The following is a 20,061-nucleotide window of genomic DNA, read 5'->3' on the forward strand; positions in this document are numbered from 1 at the left end:
CCTGAATTTTCAGGAGGACTTTCTCCAGCCCATCTTCCTTCAGGCTCCTTACCAGCCCACCCTCACCTCTCGCTCTGTCCTCCAGATGTCTCCCAGGGCTCTCTAAAATGCAAATCTGAGCCTGCCCTTCCTCCAGGTGAAATTCCCTGATCGTGTGTGCTGAGTCGCTTCAGTCGTGTCTAACTCTGTGCAAACACAGGGACTGCAGTCCGCCAGGCTTCTCTGTCCATGGGATCCTCCAGGCAAGAATACTGGAGTGGGCTGCCATGCCCTCCTCCAGGGGATCTTTCAGACCCAGGGATCGAACTCGATCTCTTATGTCTCCTGCACTGGGAGGCGGGTTCTTTATACTACTAGCATGACCTACACTGATCCTCTAACGTTGGATGGAACTCAAGCTCCCTGACAGCTTATAGCAAGCCCTTCAAGGTCCACACCTCGCCCTCCTTTACTGGTCTTTTTGACCCTCTCCCACACTCACTCCAGCTCTGCTGTGACCACATCGGATCCTCGCATGTGTCCATTCATCCCTTCGTCTTTCACTTAACAGACATTGACTGAGAGTCTGCCCTGTGCCCAGATGCTGCCCCAGACCCTCGGGCACAAGGCCTCTGCCGCCCTGAAGTTCCCACCCTATGCTGTTCTGTGACATGCCCACCACCTCACTCCTCCCCAGTCAGGCAGGAAAAGGGCAGACTAAGAGATCTGACCTCCTGGCTCGGCCTCTTCCCGGCTTGTAATAAAATCATGGTTAAGAGGCTTAGTTCTGCTCTGCCTCAGTTTCTTCCTCCGTAAAGTGGGGGTGATAATAGTGACCTGCCCAATAGTGTGGTTGGAAGGACTGAATGAGTGAATGCCTGCAAAGGGCCTGGGATGATGCCTGCTGCACAGTCAGGCCTCAACAGGCATTCACTTTTGTAAAGACTTTTTTGAGGTGTACCGTTATAAAGCCTTTATTGAATTTGTTACAGTATCACTTCTGTTTTATGTTTTGGTTTTTTAGCCTCAAGTCATGTGGGCTCTGAGCTCCCTGACCAGGATTTGAAGCCGCATCCCCTGCATTGGAAGGCAAAGGCTTAACGACCAGGGAAATCCCCAGTAGACGTTCACTTTTGTTTTATACCCTCAGCTCAGTGCTTAGCACACAATGAATATGCACAATGATCATCTTGATGGATCAAAGAAAAAAGCAAAGCATTTAGCTCACTGAAAGTTGGGTTCTCACTGAAAATCGGTGGCCCTGAAGTTATAAAACCACACTCAGAATGTCACTCTGAAAGGCCTAGAGAGAAGGAAAGTGCTCCACACGTGGATGGAATGTGAGTCAGATGACAAGGGTTAGCTGAGCGCCCTCTGACCCGAGCCTCCTTGGGTGGAAGAGAGGGTCTGATGGAATGGAGGAAAAGGAAAGAAGGTGACCATGGCCAGGAGGCCACGTTTTCTCGCTGGGACTCTTGAACTTCTGGTCCAGGGCAGGAGTGAAGGTGGGGGTACCTGCAGGGGCCTGGCACAGTCCAGGCCTGGACTGCGCCACTCTGAGCAGTCACTCATCTCCCCACATCTCTGTTCTAATTTTGTCAGATTGTAAGCAAAGTTCGAACAGGTAATATTCAGGGTTCTTTTGACTTTTTGATTCTAGAAAAGTGAAAGTGACTCAGTCATGTACAACTCTTTGCCACCCCATGGACTGTACAGTCCATGGAATTTTGCAGGCTGAAATACTGGAGTGGGTAGCCTTTCCCTTCTCCAGGGGATCTTCCCCACCCAAGGATCAAACCCAGGTCTCCCGCATTGCAAGTGGATTCTTTACCAGCTGAGCCACAAGATTCTAGATGTATTAAGTGCTCCCTCGGTCGTGTCTGACTCTTTGCGACCCCATGGACTGTAGCCTGCCATGCTCCTCTGTCCGTGGGATTTTCCAGGCAAGAATACTGGCTGGGTTGCCATTTCCTACTCCAGGGGATCTATCTTCCCCACCCAGGGATCAAGCCCAGGTCTCCCACGTCTTCTGTATCGCAAGCAGACCAGGTCTCCTGCGTCTTCTGTGTTGCAAGCAGACCTTTTTTCTTAACCACTGTACCACCGGTGTCCACCTCTGGTCTTTAACCAGGTTAGAAACCACATCAGAGAGAAAGCAGGAACCATGATTTATGAACTAAAGGACAAATGTATGATAATCATCTTTTCTTGGAGCTCAGCTGTGTTAAAGTGTACAAGGAGAAAGCTATTTCAGGGCATTTGAAACTCATAATGGGGAACTGGGCCTTCCATTTACAAACTATACATTTCAAGAAAATTCAACTGCTCATCTTTGACTCAGTAATTCTTTTCAGGGGATTCAATTTATAGAAATACCCGCAGATAAGGACTAAAAGGTACTCACAAAGGTTTTCATCTCAGTGTATTTATAACAGAAAAAAAATGTAAGTAACTTCAATTTCTTATATTCAAGGGATAGTTAAATAATTTGAGGTGCATCTCTTGATGTCTTATCTTTTGCAAGAAAATGGTGTGGAGGAAATGCTTATGATATAACCTCAAGTGGGGGTAAAAAGCATGATTCATTGTGCAGCATATTCTCAATTTTGGGGAAGAGAAGAAAAGTTCACAGATGAAAACCCATAAGAAAATGTGCCTCTGGTTAGTGGGATTATGGGTGTTTTCTTTTTTCTTTTGCTTCTTTGTACTTCGAAATATTTGGCACCTATTACTCTGAAACCCTCCCCTAAAAAGAGTACAGAAATGGAACTTGAAAAAGCAACACCTTGCCAAAAGTACAGTCAGCTTTCTCACTTCCGCTTGGAGCAGCATGATTTAAGCATCACATTTCAATGTTGGATTCTTTCCTTTTGTCTGCACATGGTGGGGATGAGACGTGGGTGGGGATGAGACGCGGGTGGCAGTGTGGCCTGAACTCTTACAACGCAGCACAGGAGCCTTGAACTCTGAGCTCTCCAGCTCCTCCTAGCTCTGCATGAATCGCCACTTTCTGAGGCACACCAGGCTGGCAAGTCCGAACACCAGGGCTGACATCTGGCTCCCTCTCCACCCATTCTGGTGAGGCTAGGAGGGAATGCCCGGGAAGGCAGCACAGTGCCCAGAGTCAAGGACACAGGCTCTGGAGATGGGCCAAGCAGAACTCCATGTCCCAAAATCCACACACATGAATCTCTTTGAACTTGCTGGATGTTCAGGAAGAGATGAAGGAGACAACTTGGAACAGATGTGCAAACATTGGTTTGGGCTCAGAAAACCCAATTACTCTGCTGGCCTTGTCTCCAGGTGGCTGGCTGTGTGGTCTTGAGGAAGTCACCATGGTCCCTGGGGGAGGAGAGGAGAGGAAACTGCATGAGTGTCTGCATACGGCTGCATGAGTACGTGCATGTGTGTGTGCATGGGTGTGTGTGTGCATGTGTGCATGCACGGGTGCATGTGCACAGGTGCATGAGTGTGCACAGATGTGTGTGCACAGGTGCATGTGTGTGTACGGGTGTATGTGCATGTGTGTGTGCACGGGTGCATGTGTGCGACCATGCATGGGTGCACGTGTGTGTGTGGGTGCGTGTGTGTATATGTGTGCAGGGGTGCATGTGCACGAGTGCACGTGTGTGCACGGATGTGTGTGCACGGGTGCATGTGTGTCTGTGCATGGGTGTGCGCGTGTGACCATGCATGGGTGCATGGGTGCGCATGGGTGCGTGTGTGCGTGCACAGGTGTGCGTGCATGTGTGCATGCATGGGTGTGTCTGTGCACAGGTGCATGTGTGTGTGCGCATGGGTATGTGTGTGCATACATGGGTGTGCATACTTGGGTACACGTGTGTGTGCATGGGTATGTGTGTATGGGTGCACTGTGAGTGCATGGGTGTATGTGTGTATGGACAGGTGTGTGTGCATGTGTGTGTGGCTTTGGCATGATTAAAACTCTTGGGGAGGAGGCAGATTCTGCCATGGCATGGTGGACCACACTAAAAGATGACTCTCCCAGCCTTTTCATTTTTGGTCTTGACAAATTTCAGACAGCGTCCACTGTCATGAGACAGGCTGTCCAGTGGCTGACTTCGTTGCGTTCATGTCCCGTGATCTTGTGCACCTGGTGCACATGCGTGTTAAAGGAGCAAAGGCCGGCGGTAGACTGGTCAAGGGCAGGAGGGCTGCCCAGATGGACAGCCTATGCGCACAAAAGCTGAAGGAGCTGTCTAAGTAGCTTCGTGGCTTTAGAATCCAGCAAAAAATTCACTGTCAACATTTCTGTTAGGTTATGTTAACTAGGAATGTATACCTAAGCTGTAGAACGGCCAAGGAGGGACCAGACTTACCTGCAAAGTACCCAGAGGTGTAGCTCAGGGTTTGCGGCAGAGGAAGGGTGTTAGTCGAGCCAGGGTGGGGTGGAGCACAGCTGACACAGGAGGGCGCAGCTGAAGAGGCTGGCAGCACGTGAGTGGGCTGCACACCTGCTGCCCCTAAGGACGGTTCATTGAGACCCCATGGACTTTCCTTCCAGGCCCAGAGAACATCCTTTTCTGATCACTCTGACCAAGTTAGACAGGTGTGCCCGGCCATACCTTCTCCTCTGAAGGCAGAGCGGAAGCCAGGGTAAGGAGGAGCTTTGCCAACCTTTCTTTCCACCCTCATCAACCACCCTCATCTGGGGGCCAGGCCTTAAATCCCACCAGGGCTGTTTGTATCAGGAAGACCACCAGGGTGGCAAGGGAGGTTGCAGAACCGAGAGGATCTTCCTGCATCTTGAACAAAGTCCTGAACAGGTTGGGTTCTATTCCAGGGTTTCTTCAAGTTGTCAAACTTCCGCACACGTCTGAATCATCTGGAGGGCTTGTTAAAAGCCAGCTTGCTGGGCGCTCCCGGCCGCCCCCAGAGTTTCAGATTCAGAAGGTCTATCGGATTCAGTAGGACCTAAGGGTTTGCATTTCTCACGGCTCTACAGGTGACGCTCTTTCTCTGGGAACCACACCATGGGAACCTCTGCTCTATATACACGGCAGGTGGAAACCCACGATGTGGACCCCAAAGGCAACACCAGGGAAAGGCCAGAGAGACTGGGGTCCTGGGGGCCAGCTGCCGGTTGGATGCTGGTGAGGTGCTGGGTCCACGGCTATACCTCGTTGAGGGGAACAAAGTGTGTTGTTGTTTCTCCAGGGCCTCAGTTCAAGTATCACCTCCTCTTATCTTCTTGTTATTTAGTTGCTAAGTCGTGTCTGACTTTTTTATGTCCCCATGGATAGTAGCCCACCAAGCTTCTCTGTTCATGGGAAGTCTCAGGCGAGAACACTGGAGTGGGTTGCCATTCCCATCTCCAGCTGCTCCTCCTGACCCAGGGATTAAACCCAGGTCTCCTGCACTGGCTGGCAAGCTCTTCATCACTGAGCCATCAGGGAAGCTCTGACCACATTTATATTCTCTTTATCGCTAACTTGGACAGAGTTACAATTTGCTCTAAGTTGCTTACGTGTTTATCATCCACTTGCTCCCACAAGGTTCAGGTTTCTTGAGGACAGGGGCTCTGTCTTGTTACAGGGAATCCCCAGCTCCCAGAACATCATCCACTCCATGGCTGACACTGAAAACACTCCGCTGTATAACAGCGGCCTTAGCCATCCCAGGGAAGCAAACCAAACTCTTGGCACCTGGAGTGGGTGGTGTGGGAAAGGGGGCCTTGGCCATGTCACCGACCATGATCCATTCCTGGGTCCTTCGGGGACCCATTCTGCAAAGTGTCAGCAGTGCGTGTGGTCACAGGAGAGACCACAGCATGCAGTTTTCAGCTCTTCAATCAGTTCCCGTGAGCTATCAGCTGTTTGGGCAGAACAAAGACAGTTCAATCACTCAATCATGTCCGACTCTTGCAGACCTCATGGACTGTAGCCCATCAGGCTCCTCTGTCCGTGGAATTCTCTAGGTAAGAGTACTGGAGTGGGTAGCCATTCCCTTCTCCAGGAGATTTTCCCAACCCAGGAATCGAACCCAGGTTGAATGCATTGCAGGCAGATTCTTTACTGACTAAGCCACCAAAGAAACTCCAGAACTTCCAGAATAAAGAGGGGAAATAAGTGGGGACATTTTGGAAATGATGACCCTGTCCCAAGGGTTCTCATAGTGACAAGAGTGCTGATTTCTAGGCTCTGATTGTGTTTCTGAGCTCTGGTCTCTGGACGATAGGTATCTGGTGGGCTCTGCCCATTCAGGGAGGTCCCCGGTCCTCAGGAAGCCTGCCCCCCTCAGAGAGGCAGGGGCTGTAGAGATGGTGCAGGGTGTGGTGGGGCTCCATCGATCCTATTTGACCAAGAATAGAAGGACCCAGGTGGGGCTAAGGATTCTCAGGATACCGGTACATTCAATATAGGCTTCCCACGTGGTGCCAGTGGTAAAGAGCCTACCTACCAACGCAGGAGACATAAGAGATGCAGGTTCGATCCCTGTGTCGGGAAGATTCCCCTAGAGAGGGAAATGGCAACTCACTCCAGTATTCTTGCCTGGAGAATCCCAGGGACAAAGGAGCCTGGAAGGCTACAGCCAATTCCACATTTAATAGGTCAGGAAGGGTCCTGGGCACTAACCCCTTGCCCACAGACTGTAACCCTTAGGACATGGCCCAGGTCCCTTAGGGCTGACTGGGGGGACTAGAAGGTTGCCATGGTAGCATAGTCTATCTACCCTCTCCTGAGGGTTTGGAAGATGGAGTCCTTTCAGATCAGGAAGGCCTGGGTTCCCCAGGATGGATGGGGGGATTTTGGCGTCCCAGGAAATGTTGTGACAAGAGGGAAGTTAGACGTCAACACTCCCCTTTCTCCTCCCTTGAGTCATCAGATATCAGGATGGGCCAAAGAGAGGAAATACATGAGGACATGACAGAAATGTGGCCGAGGATGAGATGGTTGGATGGCATCACTGACTCAATAGACATGAGTTTGAGCAAACTGCTGGAGATAGTGAAGGACAGGGAAGCCTGGTGCGCTGCAGTCCATGGGGTCGCAAGGACTGACTTAGGGACTGAACAACACCAGCAAACACAACAGAAATGATCCCTTTCCTAGCTTCTCACTTTCTGTATGTTGGGGGGCACTGTGACCTTGAGGTGTCCCGGGATGCGCTTGTCACGCTCAGAGTTGAGTACAGAAGCAACCCCTCCCCTCACCACCCCTGGTCTCCCTTCTCAGCTGCTGAGGCAAGAAGAGTAGAGTCGAGTTGGCTTCTTATTGTCACTGTAACAAACCCCCACCCACTTGGTGGCTCAAAACTATACACGCTTATTCCCCTCTGGGATTCCCAGGTGGCTCGGTGGTAAAGAATCTGCCTGCCAGTGCAGGAGACTTGAGTGATGTGGGTTCGATCCCTGGGTCAGGAAGATCCCCCAGGAAAGGAAATGGCATCCCTCTCCAGTATTCTTGCCTGGAGAATCCCATGGACAGAGGAGCCTGGTGGGCTACAGTCCACGGGGTCACAAAGAGTTGGACACGACTGAGAGTGCATGCAAGCCGTTCTCCTCTAGTTATGAAGGGCACAAGCCTGGAATCAGTTTTGCAGGCTAACATCAAGGTAGGGGCATGGCCACGCCCCCTCCAGGGTCCTTCCTTGCTTCTCCAGCCCCCAGAGCTACACTGCTCGCCCTCCGTGGCTTGTGGCTCCTTGCAGCTTCGAAGCCAGCAGTGCAGCGTTGACATTCAGCATCACATCCTCTCTGTCTGTAGTCAGCCTTCCCCCTGCCTCCTGGTGCTACAGACCCGGGTCATCACGTCTACCTTCTCCAACCCCTGGCTCACCTAGGATGACCTTCCTGTCTCAAGATCCCCAACTTAACCCTATCTGCAAAGTCCCTGTAGCCACGTAAGGCCACAGTTGCAGGTTCTAGGGACAAGGAGGTGGACATTTTTAGGGGTCAATATTCAGCCTACCATACCGGCCTTGTCACAGGGCCTTGGTGCCCCCTCCCCAGGGGCAGGTATGCCAGTAGCCACATCCACTCCCCAGCCCCAGAATCCCATTCTCCATGGCTTCCAGGAGCTTGTCCCCAGGCCCCAGGAGTCCAGGCCTCGGTTGCTGTTGCTGGAAGCCAGGACATAGATGTGGAAAGGCTCCCATGACCATCACAGGTGGAAAGGTCACACCAGAAAGTGAAAGTGAACATGTAAGTTGCTCAGTCGTGTCTGACTCTTTGTGACCCCATGGACTATATAGTCCATGGAATTCTCCAGGCCAGAAGACTGGAGTGGGTAGCCTTTCCTTTCTCCAGGAGATCTTCCCAACCCAGGGATCGAGCTCAGGTCTCCCACATTGCAGGCAGATTCTTTACCAGCTGAGCCACCAGGGAAGTCCACCCGACCAGACAGTTAAAAGGGGCGTGCTGACAGACAGAGCTGAGGTGCATGGTAGCAGCTCTGAGTTGATCCCAGGGCCAAGGGGGCTCCCAAGCCTGGAGCCCCAGGTCTCCCTGCCTGTGCTGAGGCAGGTATGGGAGAGGCCAGGCTCCCCGCTCCCTGCCGTATCTGCACCCTGCTAGTGGGATAACCCCCATGTGGCACACCCCCCTTGCGGCTGTGTGATTGAATTAAGGGCCCCCTTCTCCAGGCTTCAGAGTCTGAACTGCTTCTAGCATTCCCACCCCAGGCGTCCAGGCCTGAAGCTCACTTCTCTGCGCTGGTTTGTTTGTTCATTTGCTTGTCAAGTGGGCTTCCCTGATAGCTCTCTTGGTAAAGAATCTGCCTGTGATGCAGGAGACTCCAATTCGATTCCCGGGTTGGGAAGATCTGCTGGAGAAGGGAAAGGCTAGCCACTCCAGTATTCTGGCCTGGAGAATTCCATGGACTATGCCGTCCATGGGGTCGCAAAGAGTCGGACACGACTGAGCTACTTTTATTTTTTAGGGGAAGTTCGGAGGAGGGAAGGGGCCTGCTGGAAGGAGTATTTGTGTGTGTGTGTGTGTGTGTGTGTGTGTGTGTATGTTTGTGTGTGGGCTTCCCAGGTAGTGCTAGGGGAAAAGAACTTGCCTGCCAATGCAGGAGACATAAGAGATGTGGGTTTGATCCCTGGGTCAGGAAGATCCCCTGGAGGAGGGCATGGCAACCCACTCCAGTACTCTTGCCTGGAGAATCCTATGGACAGAGGAGCCTGGCTGGCTACAGTCCATAGCGTCGCAAAGAGTTGGACACTACTGAAGTGGCTTAGCAGGCACACATTCACGTGTGTGTGTGTGTGTGTGTGTCTAAGGACACAAATTACAGTAAAAATTCAGTTTCACTGAATGTATCCTGGATTGGATCCCAGAACAGAAAAGGGACTTTGGTGGAAAAATAGAGAAATCTGAATGAAGTCCAGAGTTTACTTAATAGTAATGTATCAGCAAAGCCTCTTCGTTTTGACAAATGTACCACAGTTACATAAGATGACAATATTAGGGGAGACTGGGTATGGGGTGTTCGGGAACACTCTGTTCTATCTTTGTAACTTTTCTGCAAATCTAAAATTATTCCCCCAAAAAGTTCATTAATAATATTCAGTCCGCCCCCAAATTTTAATTAAAAATATTCACTTCCAAAGTTTTACAACCCAACACAATATATCAATGTGGAGGTTTAACTAACAAATCTACTGTTCAGTTCAGTGTTTATTTTATTATTGAGCTATAACACATACAGAGTGAGGTGCACAAACCTTGCCTTGTGCTCACAGCTCACTCTTTTTAACATATGGAATCACTCACCCTAGAGCACTAGATCAAGCAAGAGAAGGTCTCCAGCACCCAGAAGTCTCCTTCTAGCCCATGGCACCCCACTCCAGTACTCTTGTCTGGAAAATCCCATGGACTGAGAAGCCTGGTAGGCTGCAGTCCATGGGGTCGCTAAGAGTCGGACACAACTGAGCGACTTCACTTTCACTTTTCACTTTCATGCATTGGAGAAGGCAATGGCAACCCACTCCAGTGTTCTTGCCTGGAGAATCCCAGGGACGGGGGAGCCTGGTGGGCTGCCGTCTATGGGGTCACACAGAGTCGGACACGACTGAAGCGACTTAGCAGCAGCAGCAGCAGCCCGTTTTTAGTGAACAGCTCTCTTCCACAGAGCTGGCCACTCCTGATTTATCTGGAAGATTGGTTTAGTCTGTTCTCGAATTTCATATCCATAAAATCACGAAGAGTGCATTCTTTTGAGTCAGTCTTTCACTCACACAGTGTCTGAAAATCAGCCACGCTGCTGTGTGTAGCTGTTCCTCCTTTTCTGTTGTGCTGTCAATCAGTCACAGAGTTGGGTCCGACTGTTTGCAACCCCGTGAGCTGCAGCACGCCAGGCCTCCCCTGTCCTTCCCCATCTCCTGGAGTTTGCTCAAACTCATGTCAGACACGAGTAAAGCACTTAGCATGACCTCTGTGAAAGGAGAGTGTTTAAGAGAGCGATTTTTTCTTAAACTTTTTGTATTGGGGTTTTTGTTGTTTTCGTTGATGGGGCTTTAGTCGCTAAGTTGTATCCAACTCTTTGTGACTCCATGGACTGCAGCACGCCAGGCTTCTCTGTCCTCCACTATCACCCAGAGTTGCTCATGTACATTGAGTCGATGATGCCATCCAACCATCTCATCCTTTGCCACTCCCTTCTCCTCTTGCCCTAAATCTTTTGCAGTATCAGGGTCTTTTCCAATGAGTTGGCTCTTCCCATCAGGTGGCCAAAGTATTAAAGCTTCAGCATCAGTCCTTCCAATGAATATTCAGGGTTGATTTCCTTTAGGACTGACTGGTTTGATCTCCTTGCAGTCCAAGGGACTCTCAAGAGTCTTCTCTAGCACCACAATTTGAAAGCATCAGTTCTTCAGTGCTCAGCCTTCTTTATGGTCCAGCTCTCACATCCATACCTGACTACTGGAAAAACCATAGCTGTGAATGTGACATTATTTGGAAAACAGTCCTCGCAGATGTAGTTAAATGAAGGGTCAACCTGGATTGTCCAGGTGGGCCCTAAGTGTCCTTAAAAGATACAGAAGAGAAAGCAGAGAGGAAGGAGGAGAGGGCTATGGGAAGACGGAGGCAGACCTGAAAGTGATGCAGCCATGAGCTAAGGGAGGCCTGGGCTCCTGGACGAGGCAGGGAAGGATGTGCCCTGTGCTCCCTTGAGGGGAGCACAGCCCTGTGAACACCTTGATTTGTGGCTTTTAGCCTCCGGAACTGTGAGAGAGTAATTTTCTGTTCTTTTAAGCCACTAAGTTGGTGGTACTTTTTTACAGCAGCCCTGGGAAACTTACACAAAAATATAAGCCAGCTTACTTTTCCTAGACCCTGCCTTACCTCCTTGCAAAGCCGTGTTCACGGTCCCTGCTCTAAATCATTGAGAATACACAGAGAGACGCACACAGACACACAAACGTACACACACGTCTCTGCTAATTTGCATCTTTGTCCCAGCCTGTGCCCAGGAACGTGATGAGCTAAGGAGAAATGGGCTGGACTAGACAATTCATGAAGACCTGCAGCAAATCTGCAGGCTGACCCCAGGGGCCCCAAGAAGCCAGGTTCCTTCAGTTGCTGGGCTGAAAATAGAATCCTCTGGGGAGGCTGAGACAACAGACGAAAGAAGCCCAGCGGCAGACACACACTAGGCACCCTTTTGATCACACGTTCAACAGAGGGAAGCAAGAGGTGGCCTCCCCAGTCCAGAGGGGCTTGGGCAGAAGAGAACCACCAACCCCTTGGTGGGCAAAGCCCTCGTGGGCAGCACCCAGCGGGCTCACCGCTCACTGCAGCAAAAATTCAGCTGGGAAGGCTTGTTGCAGGGTGAACATGACAAAGACGATCTCCATGTAATCGTCCGATTCATACAGACACCCGAACAGGGGGGACCTGTCAGGGCCAGTGCCCATGTTCTGAAGGTCTGAGTAAGCACAGCTGCCGGGAGCCAGCAGGGTGGGCTCTGACCAGGTTGCAGGCCCAGGGGACCATCGGTTGAGGTACACGCCCAGGTTGGATCTCTGCCGCGGGTCAGTGGGGTGGGTGTAGAGCAGCCACCAGTCTGGGGGTTCGGAGCCCACACTGGGGCTGGGGAAGCTGACGATGCTCCCTTGGCAGCCGTTGGGGGGCTCCACCAGCTTCTGCACCCATTGAGTCTCCTTGAAATCCAGGCCATTGTTGGCGCTCTGGGCCTGGACCCTGGCTCGGTGGGGGCTCCTCGCGTTCAGATACACCACCCTCTGTTGCCCATCCCTGACTTCAGCCACCTGGCACTCCAGGGTGTCCTGGTCCACAAAGCTCCCTCTCGCCCATGTGCGCCCGTGGTCATGGCTGACCAAGCAGAAGGCGGAGGGGGAAGGCGCCTTCAGGCAGCAGTGGCTGCGGTAAGCATAGGCTGGCACCACCAGGCTCCGCGTCGGATTGCTCAGCTGCAGGCAGTGCCCGGGGCCTACTGCGAATGTGGCCCAGTCCTTGTGGGCTGAGGCAATGACAGAGTCCGTGAGGTCGGTAGGGGGGCTCCAGGACCTGCCGTGGTCTGGGCTGGTGACCTGACACAGCCGTGTTGCATTGACCCTGGTCTGAAGCTGGTGATGCTCTGACACCTGCCCGGGGATGGCAATGAAGAAGAGGAAAATGGTGCCCGTGGCCTCGTCATACAGGGGGCTTGGGTTCATGGACCGGTGGCCCTCCAGCTGGGCTTGGGAAACCGCCTCCTGTGAGTGCCACTGTGGGAGAGGAGAGGAGGAGAAGCACAGCCTGGAGAGGGCCTGTGACTGTGGCAAGTGGGTGCGCTCTGGGGGCGGGCGAGTTAGCATGAGGGGTCGTGGGGGAGAATTCTTGGTCTAGCGTTCATTCACCCTCACAACACTTCCCAGAGCGAGAGCCAGGGCTCCACCTCACTGCCTGCAAGATGACCCAATCCCTCCAGCACCCATCCAGGGCACCCATGACGTGCTAGACCTCAAGTACAAAGATGCTTCGGGCACCAGCCCTGCCCAGCTCTGTCCTGGATCCTTCAACTTAACAGCTCCATCCAGCTTCCCCTTCTTGAAAAGCAAAGCCTTAGGAATAACCAACGGTCTGCCAGGGTGGGACCGAGCGTGACAATCACCTCCCATCTTTTATACATCATACTGTTGGGACCTAACAAACGCCATGATAGGCTTCAGGGACTAAGGTAGGACTCACGGGAAAGGCTGAGTCATTGCCCAGTGAGGTCATCCCCTCGGATGCCAGGACTTGTCTAATCAGCATACTCCCCGTAACCTGGTTTGAGTTTATCAGGATGTAAAAGACATCCCCCTGCAGCCAATAGCCAATTAGTAAATACCAGGAAACCCCTGCAGCCAATAAAGATCAGCCAATTAGTAAAGACTAGGAAATTCCTGCAGCCAATCAGCCCTTGCCAACTCTCTGTTCTAAAACCTATAAATGCTGCTGTAAATCTGGGCTTGGGGCTCCTTGCTCCACTCCACTGCATTGGATGTGGCAGGAGCCCTAGCTCAAGCTAGAAATAAAACCCCTTCATGCTTTTGCATTGCTGTGGACATCTTATTCTCTCAGTTTTGGGGACTCAGACTCTGGGCATAACAATACTCAACTAATGTGGTCTGCTAGGGGGTAGCACAATGACCCTAGGACTCAGTGAGCTTCCGTAGTCCCTGAGTCTCTGTCATAGATGCTGCCACTCTGCTGTCTATCCCTGTTCATTAAAGCGAGAACACTGGAGTGGGTAGCCATGCCCTCCTCCAGGGGATCTTCCTAACCCAGGGATCAAACTGGCATCCCTTATGTCTCCTGCACTGGCAGGCAGGTTCTTTACCACTAGCATGGAAGCTCCTATTACTTAATAACCATCCCCCAGTGAGTGAGTCTAAGGGCAGACACGTGTTAAGGGTGTAACACCCATGCACGGTCTTATTTAATCCTAACCTCTAACTCCTGGGGCACAGGTAGTACTACCTCCATCCTCCATCTGCAGACTGGGACGCTGAGATAAGGTAGATGAGCATCCCAAGGCTGTACTTCTGGTTAGCAGTGGAACCGGGACACAAACCCAGGTCCCTCTGCTTCAAACCCATGCTCTAAGCAACTACAAGGGAACAATGACCGCACAGTTAAGATAATAACAATATTAAATCCTTCATATGTGATAAGCCAGCCTTGGGGGTCTTCATCAGAATTACTTATCTACATGCTGGAACTTCAGGACCCAAGCAATCGCCCCAACCACCCACCCCAGGTTAATTTTACTCGGAGGATGAACTGCCTCCCAGGTAGGTGATGCTGAGCTGGTCTTCCCTCAGCATCTCAAGGATGTAGGGGAATCTTTCCAAAACCAGTTTCCCCCACTGACTTGTACCAAAGCAGATGCCACCAGGCCAGCCGAACTTGCTTTGGGTGAACCCATGTGAGATCTAGGCAATCACTGAGGGGTACCTTCTCTGTCCATCGCTGGTGGGTCCTCGAGCCTTCTGGCCCCCAGACCTCAGCCATCTAAGGGTGGGCTGGTCCTCGTACGCCCAGCAGAGTGGCGGTACCCTTGTCCGGCCTTACCTGGACCTGGTGGGTGGACGTGTCGTAGCTTCCCCTGCGCAGGACAATGAGCTTGGCATGCTCATCCTTCTTGCTCGTCCGCTCTTCTGCAAAGGCCAGCAGGGTCTTCTGCTGAGGCAGGTAGAGCAGAGCCGGGATCCTGTAGATGTGGGCTCCTGACTGGAACACCCTCTCCCTCTGCAGGACGGGGCAGGACGCCATGGCGCTGGAAGGGGACACAGGAAGCGAAGATGAGTCTCTGGCAGTCCCCTCCTGAGATGCGCCAGAGCCTCCCTCCCAGGCAGGTGCGGCTCACCCCTCGGGCCAGCCACCCCTCGGGCCAGCCGACCACACTGGGGGCCTGTCCCCCTCCCACGCAGGGTTCATCCCCCATTATTACTCGCCAAGCCCCTGTTCCCTCACCCTCATCTCCCTCCTATGGAGTCTGGCAGCACCTCTGTCCATGCGGTGTTAGGAACAGCTATTTGGAAAAGTATATTTTGTGTTGTATTTTTACCTCCTTATGACAGATTTGTGATAACCTGCAACTACTTTTGCCAGACCCAGCATATTCTTAATCAAACACTGAGCCTCTGGTGGGGTGGGAGGAGGGTTGAGTGGCATTCTGCAACTGTCCAGCTGCCCGAAACTGACACATGTGAGCTTTATATAAATCCAGAGCCCCAGAAAGTTGTCTTTGAAAAAAAGGAGGGGTGGGAGAGGGTGGGGAAAGTGAAAGTGTTAGTGGCTTAGTCGTGTCCAGCTCTTTGCAACACTGTGGACTGTAGCCCAGCAGGCTCCTCCATCCATGGAATTCTCCAGGCAAGAATACTGGGGTGGGTGGCCAGTCCCTTCTTCATGGGGTCTCCCCAACCCAGGGATCGAACCCAGTTCTCCTGCATTGCAGGCAGATTTTTGATCATCCGAGCCACCAGGGAAGCCCAAAGTGGTGGGGGGAAGCCTTGATTCTTAAGGTTCTCCTCCCCAGGTTGCTGAGGCTGAGGCCCAGTTGCCCCTCCATGTGGACTCCGACCCTGGGGAAGAGGCAGGGCATTGGGAATGGAACAGAGAGGCCCCTGACAGCTCATTCAAGCATAAGGGATCCTCCACAGCGACAAGAAAATGAAACTTAAAAACAAGCATTTCAGGGGTCTTCCCTGGTGGTCTAGTGGCTAAGATTCCAAGATTCCACTGCGTGGGGCACAGGTTTGATCCCTGGCCAGGGAACTAAGATCCCACATGCCATGAAGGCAGAAATAAAAAGTCAACAAATAAACATATTAGGAAGTTTCCTATTGGTCCCGTGATTGCGACTTTGCCTTCCAATACAGACAGTGCAGTTTCAATTGCTGGTCAGGGAGCTCAGATCCCACATGCCTTATGTCCAAAAACCCAAAACATAAAAAAAAATACAGAAGCAATATTGTAATATGGGCTTCCCTGTGGCTCAGTTGATAAAGAATTCGCCTGCAGTGCAGGAGACCTGGGTTCAATCCCTGGATTCGGGAAGATCCCTGGAGAAGGAAATGGCAACCCACTCCAGTATTCTTGCCTGGAGAATCCCCATGGACAGAGGAGCCTGGTGAGCTACAGTTCATGGGGTCGCAAAAGTCAGACACAACCTAGGGACTAAACAACCGCCTCCAATATTGTAACAAATTCAATAAAGGCTTAAAAAATGGTCCGCATTGAAAAAAATCTTAAAAAGAAAAAAAAAAGCATTTGGCTAAAAAGCGTGGCTTCCCTGGTGGCTCAGATGGTAAAGAATCTGCCTGCAATGCAGAAGACCCAGGTTCAATCCCTGACTCAGGAAGATCCCCAGAGGAGGCAATGGCAACCCGCTCCAGTATTCTTGCCTGGAGAATTCCATGGATGGGCCATAGGCTACAGTCCATGGCTACAGACATGCTTGAGTGACTAACACACATGAAAAGGGTGGCCGGGGCCAAAGGGAACTTGGTGACCACGAATGACGTGAACTCCATTGGTGCTGGGCCACCTGGGGCCCCTTCAGGGGGCTGAAAAGAGCTTCCTCCTGGTCACACTGCAGGAAGGACTGTATCTGATGACTGGCCTGCCCAGAATATACAGACCTGATCCCCTTGTCCTGACTGATGCTCTAAAGCATCCCAGCTCCAGGGCTCCCCATGGGCTGAGCCAGAGGGTCCTTCAGATTCTCAGCCCAGCTTCTCCCTCTGCACAAGCCCCACCATCCTCCCTTCCTTTCAATGGGACTAATCCCAGGAGGCTCCCCTATAAACATTCTGCATTACAGCTTGCTTTCTGGGGAGTCCCATCTGTGATGTGAGTCTGGGGAGGGAAGTAGGAAGCAAGGTGAGGTCTGAGTCACATGGCCTCCTCTGCACACCCTTTATAGTTCAGTTCAGTTGCTCAGTTATGTCCGACTCTTTGTGAGCCCATAGAGTGCAGCATGCTGGGCTTCTCTGTCTACCACCAACTCCTGGAGCTTGCCCAAATGCATGTCCATTGAGTTGGTGATGCCATCCAACCATCTCATCCTCTGTCGTCCCCTTCTCCTCCTGCCTTCAATCTTTCCCAGCATCAGAGTCTTTACCATTAAGTCAGTTTTTCAGTTCTTCACATCAGATGGCCAAAGTATTGGAGTTTCAGCTTCAGCATCAGTCCTTCCAGTGATTGATTTCCTTTAGGATTGATTGCTTTGATCTCCTTGCTGCCCAAGGGACTCTCAAGAGTCTTTTCCAACACCACAGTTAAAAGCATCAATTCTTCAGCGCTCAGCTTTTTTTATTGTCCAAATCTCATATCCATATACGACTACTGGAAAAACCTTAGCTTTGACTAGAGGGACCTTTGTTGGTAAAGGAATGTCTCTGCTTGTTAATATGCTGTTTAGGTTGGTCATAGCTTTTCTTCCAAGGAGCAAGCATCTTTTAATATCATGGCTGCAGTCACCATCTGCAGTGATTTTGCATCCCCACAAAATAAAGTCCATCACTATTTCCACTGTTTCCTCATCTATCTGCCATGAAGTGATGGGACCAGATGCCATCATCTTTGTGTTTTGAATGCTGAGTTTTAAGCCAAAATTTTCAGTCTCTTCTTTCACTTTCATCAAGAAGCTCTTTAGTTCCTCTTTGCTTTCTGCCATAAGGGTGATATCATCTGCATATCTGAGGTTATTGATATTTTCCCAGAAATCTTGATTCCAGCTAGTGCTTTATCCAGCCCAGCATTTTACATGATGTACTCTGTATATAATTAAATAAGCAGGGTAACCATATATAGCCTTGATGTACTCCTTTTCCAATTTTGAGCCAGTATGTTGTTCCATGTCCAGATCAAACTGTTACTTCTTGACCTGCATACAGATTTCTCAGGAGGCAAGTAAAAGCAGTCTGGTATTCCCATCTCTTTAAGAATTTTCTGCAGTCTGTTGTGATCCACACAGTCAAAGGCTTTAGCCTAGTCAGTGAAGCAGAAGCAGATGTTTTTATGGAATTCTATTGCTTGCTTTTCTATGATCCAACGGGTGTTGGCAATTTGATCTTTGGTTCCTCTGCCTTCTCTAAGTCCAGCTTAAACATCTGAAAGTTCTCAGTGCATGTACTGTTGAAGCCTGGCTTGGAAAAATTTGAGCCTTACTTTACTAGTGTGTGAGATGAGCACAATTGTGTGGTACTTTGAACATTCTTTGGCATTGCCTTTCTTTGGGATTGAAATGAAAACACCTTTTTCAGTCCTGTGGCCACTGCTGAGTTTTCCAAATTTGCTGGCATATTGAGTGCAGCACCTTCACAGCATCATCTTTTAGGATCTGAAATAGCTCAGCTGGAATCCATCACCTCCACTAGTTTTGTTATTAGTGATGTTTCCTAAGGCCTGCTTGACTTTGCACTCCAGGATGTCTGGCTCTAGGTGGGTGAACACACCATTGTGGTTATCTGGGTCATTCAGATCTTTTTTGTACAGTTCTTCTGTGTATTCTTGTCACCTCTTCTTAACATCTTCTGCTTCTGTTAGGTCCCTACCATTTCTGCCCTTTATTGTGCTCATCTTTGCATGAAATGTTCCCTTGGTATCACTAGTCTTTCCCATTCTACTGTTTTCCTCTGTTTCTTTGCACTGATCAGTTAGGAAGGTTTTCATATCTCTCCTTGCTATTCTTTGGAACTCTGCATTCAGATGGATGTATCTTTTCTTTTCCCCTTAGCCTTTTGCTTCTCTTCTTTTCTCAGCTATTTGTAAGGCCTCTTCAGACGACCATTTTGCCTTTTTGCATTTCTTTTTCTTGGGCATGGTTTTGATCACAACCTCCTGTACAATGTTACAAACCTCCATCCATAGTTCTTCAGGCACTCTGTCTATCAGATCTAATCCCTTGAATCTATTTGTCACTTCCACTGTATAAATTGTGAGAGATTTGATTTAGGTCATATCTGAATGGTCTAGTGGTTTTCCCTACTTTCTTCAATTTTAGTCTGAATTTTGCAATAAGGAGTTCATGATCTAAGCCACAGTCAGCTCCCAGTCTTGTTTTTGCTGACTGTATAGAGCTTCTGTTGCAAAGAATATAATGAATCTGATTTCAATACTGACCATCTGGTGATGTCCATGTGTAGAGTCATCTTTTGTGTTGTCAGAAGAGGGTGTTGCTATGACCAGTAAGTTCTGTTGGCAAAACTGTTAGCCTTTTCCCTGTTTCATTTTGTTCTCCAAAACCAAACTTGCCTGTTACTCCAGGTATTTCCTGATTTCCTACTTTTGCATTCCAGTCCTCTATGATGAAAAGGACATCTGTTTTTTGGTGTTAATTCTAGAAGGTCTTGTCAGTCATCATAGAACTGTTCAGCTTCTTTGGCGTTAGTGGTTGGGGGGCCTAGACTTGGATTACTGTGGTATTAAATGCTTTGCCTTGGAAATGAACAGAGATAATTCTGTTGCTTTTGAGACTGCACCCACATATTGCATTTCGGACTCTTTTGCTGACTATGATGGATACTCCATTCTTCTAAGGGATTCTTGCCCACAGTAGTAGATGTAATGATCATCTGAGTTAAATTCACCCATTCCAGTCCATTTTAGTTCGCTGATCCCTAAAATGTCGATGTTCACTCTTGCCATCTCCTGTTTGATCACTTCCAGTTTACCTTGATTCATGGACCTAACATTCCAGGTTTTTATGCAATATCATTCTTTGCAGCATTGGACTTCACTTCCATCACCAGTCACATCCACAACTGGGTGTTGTTTTTGCTTTGGCTCAGCCTCTTCATTCTTTCTGGAGTTATTTCTCCACTCTTCTCCGGTAGCATATTGGGCACCTACCGACCTGGGGAGTTCATCTTTCAGTGTCATATCCTTTTGCCTTTTCATACTGTTCATGGGGTTCTCAAGGCAAGAATACTGAAGTGGTTTGCCATGCCCTTCTCCAGTGGACCATGTTTTGTCAGAACTCCCCACCATGACCTGTCAGTCTTGGGTGGCCCTACATGGCATGGCATTGAGTTAGACAAGGCTGTGGTCCATGTGATCAGGTTGGTTAGTTTTCTGTGATTGCAGTTTTCATTCTGTCTGCCCTTTACAGTTGCTCGCATTTT

At 50.1% G+C, this 20,061-nt stretch overlaps 1 protein-coding gene across 6 annotated transcripts in view; it reads right to left on the minus strand.

Annotated features, from left to right (window-relative positions):
- Positions 1 to 2,130: 2,130 nt before the first annotated feature.
- NEU2 (neuraminidase 2) overlaps positions 2,131 to 20,061 on the minus strand; it is a 49,453-nt gene continuing 31,522 nt past the window's right edge. For 3 of the 6 annotated variants that reach the window (XM_069585358.1, XM_069585337.1, XM_069585348.1), the window contains 2 exons: positions 14,504 to 14,708; positions 9,607 to 12,672 (listed from right to left, as the gene is read on the minus strand). In XM_069585358.1, the coding sequence (XP_069441459.1) occupies positions 11,734 to 12,672; positions 14,504 to 14,704 (1,140 nt within the window). In that variant the 5' untranslated portion in view covers positions 14,705 to 14,708 and the 3' untranslated portion in view covers positions 9,607 to 11,733. Of the gene's footprint in view, positions 3,322 to 4,319; positions 4,574 to 9,606; positions 12,673 to 14,503; positions 14,709 to 20,061 lie in introns of those variants that run through there. The other 3 variants (XR_011256102.1, XR_011256103.1, XM_069585372.1) reach the window with 2 other exon arrangements.

This window comes from Ovis canadensis, chromosome 1 (genome assembly GCF_042477335.2).
Source record: "Ovis canadensis isolate MfBH-ARS-UI-01 breed Bighorn chromosome 1, ARS-UI_OviCan_v2, whole genome shotgun sequence".
Taxonomy (NCBI): Eukaryota; Metazoa; Chordata; class Mammalia; order Artiodactyla; family Bovidae; genus Ovis; species Ovis canadensis.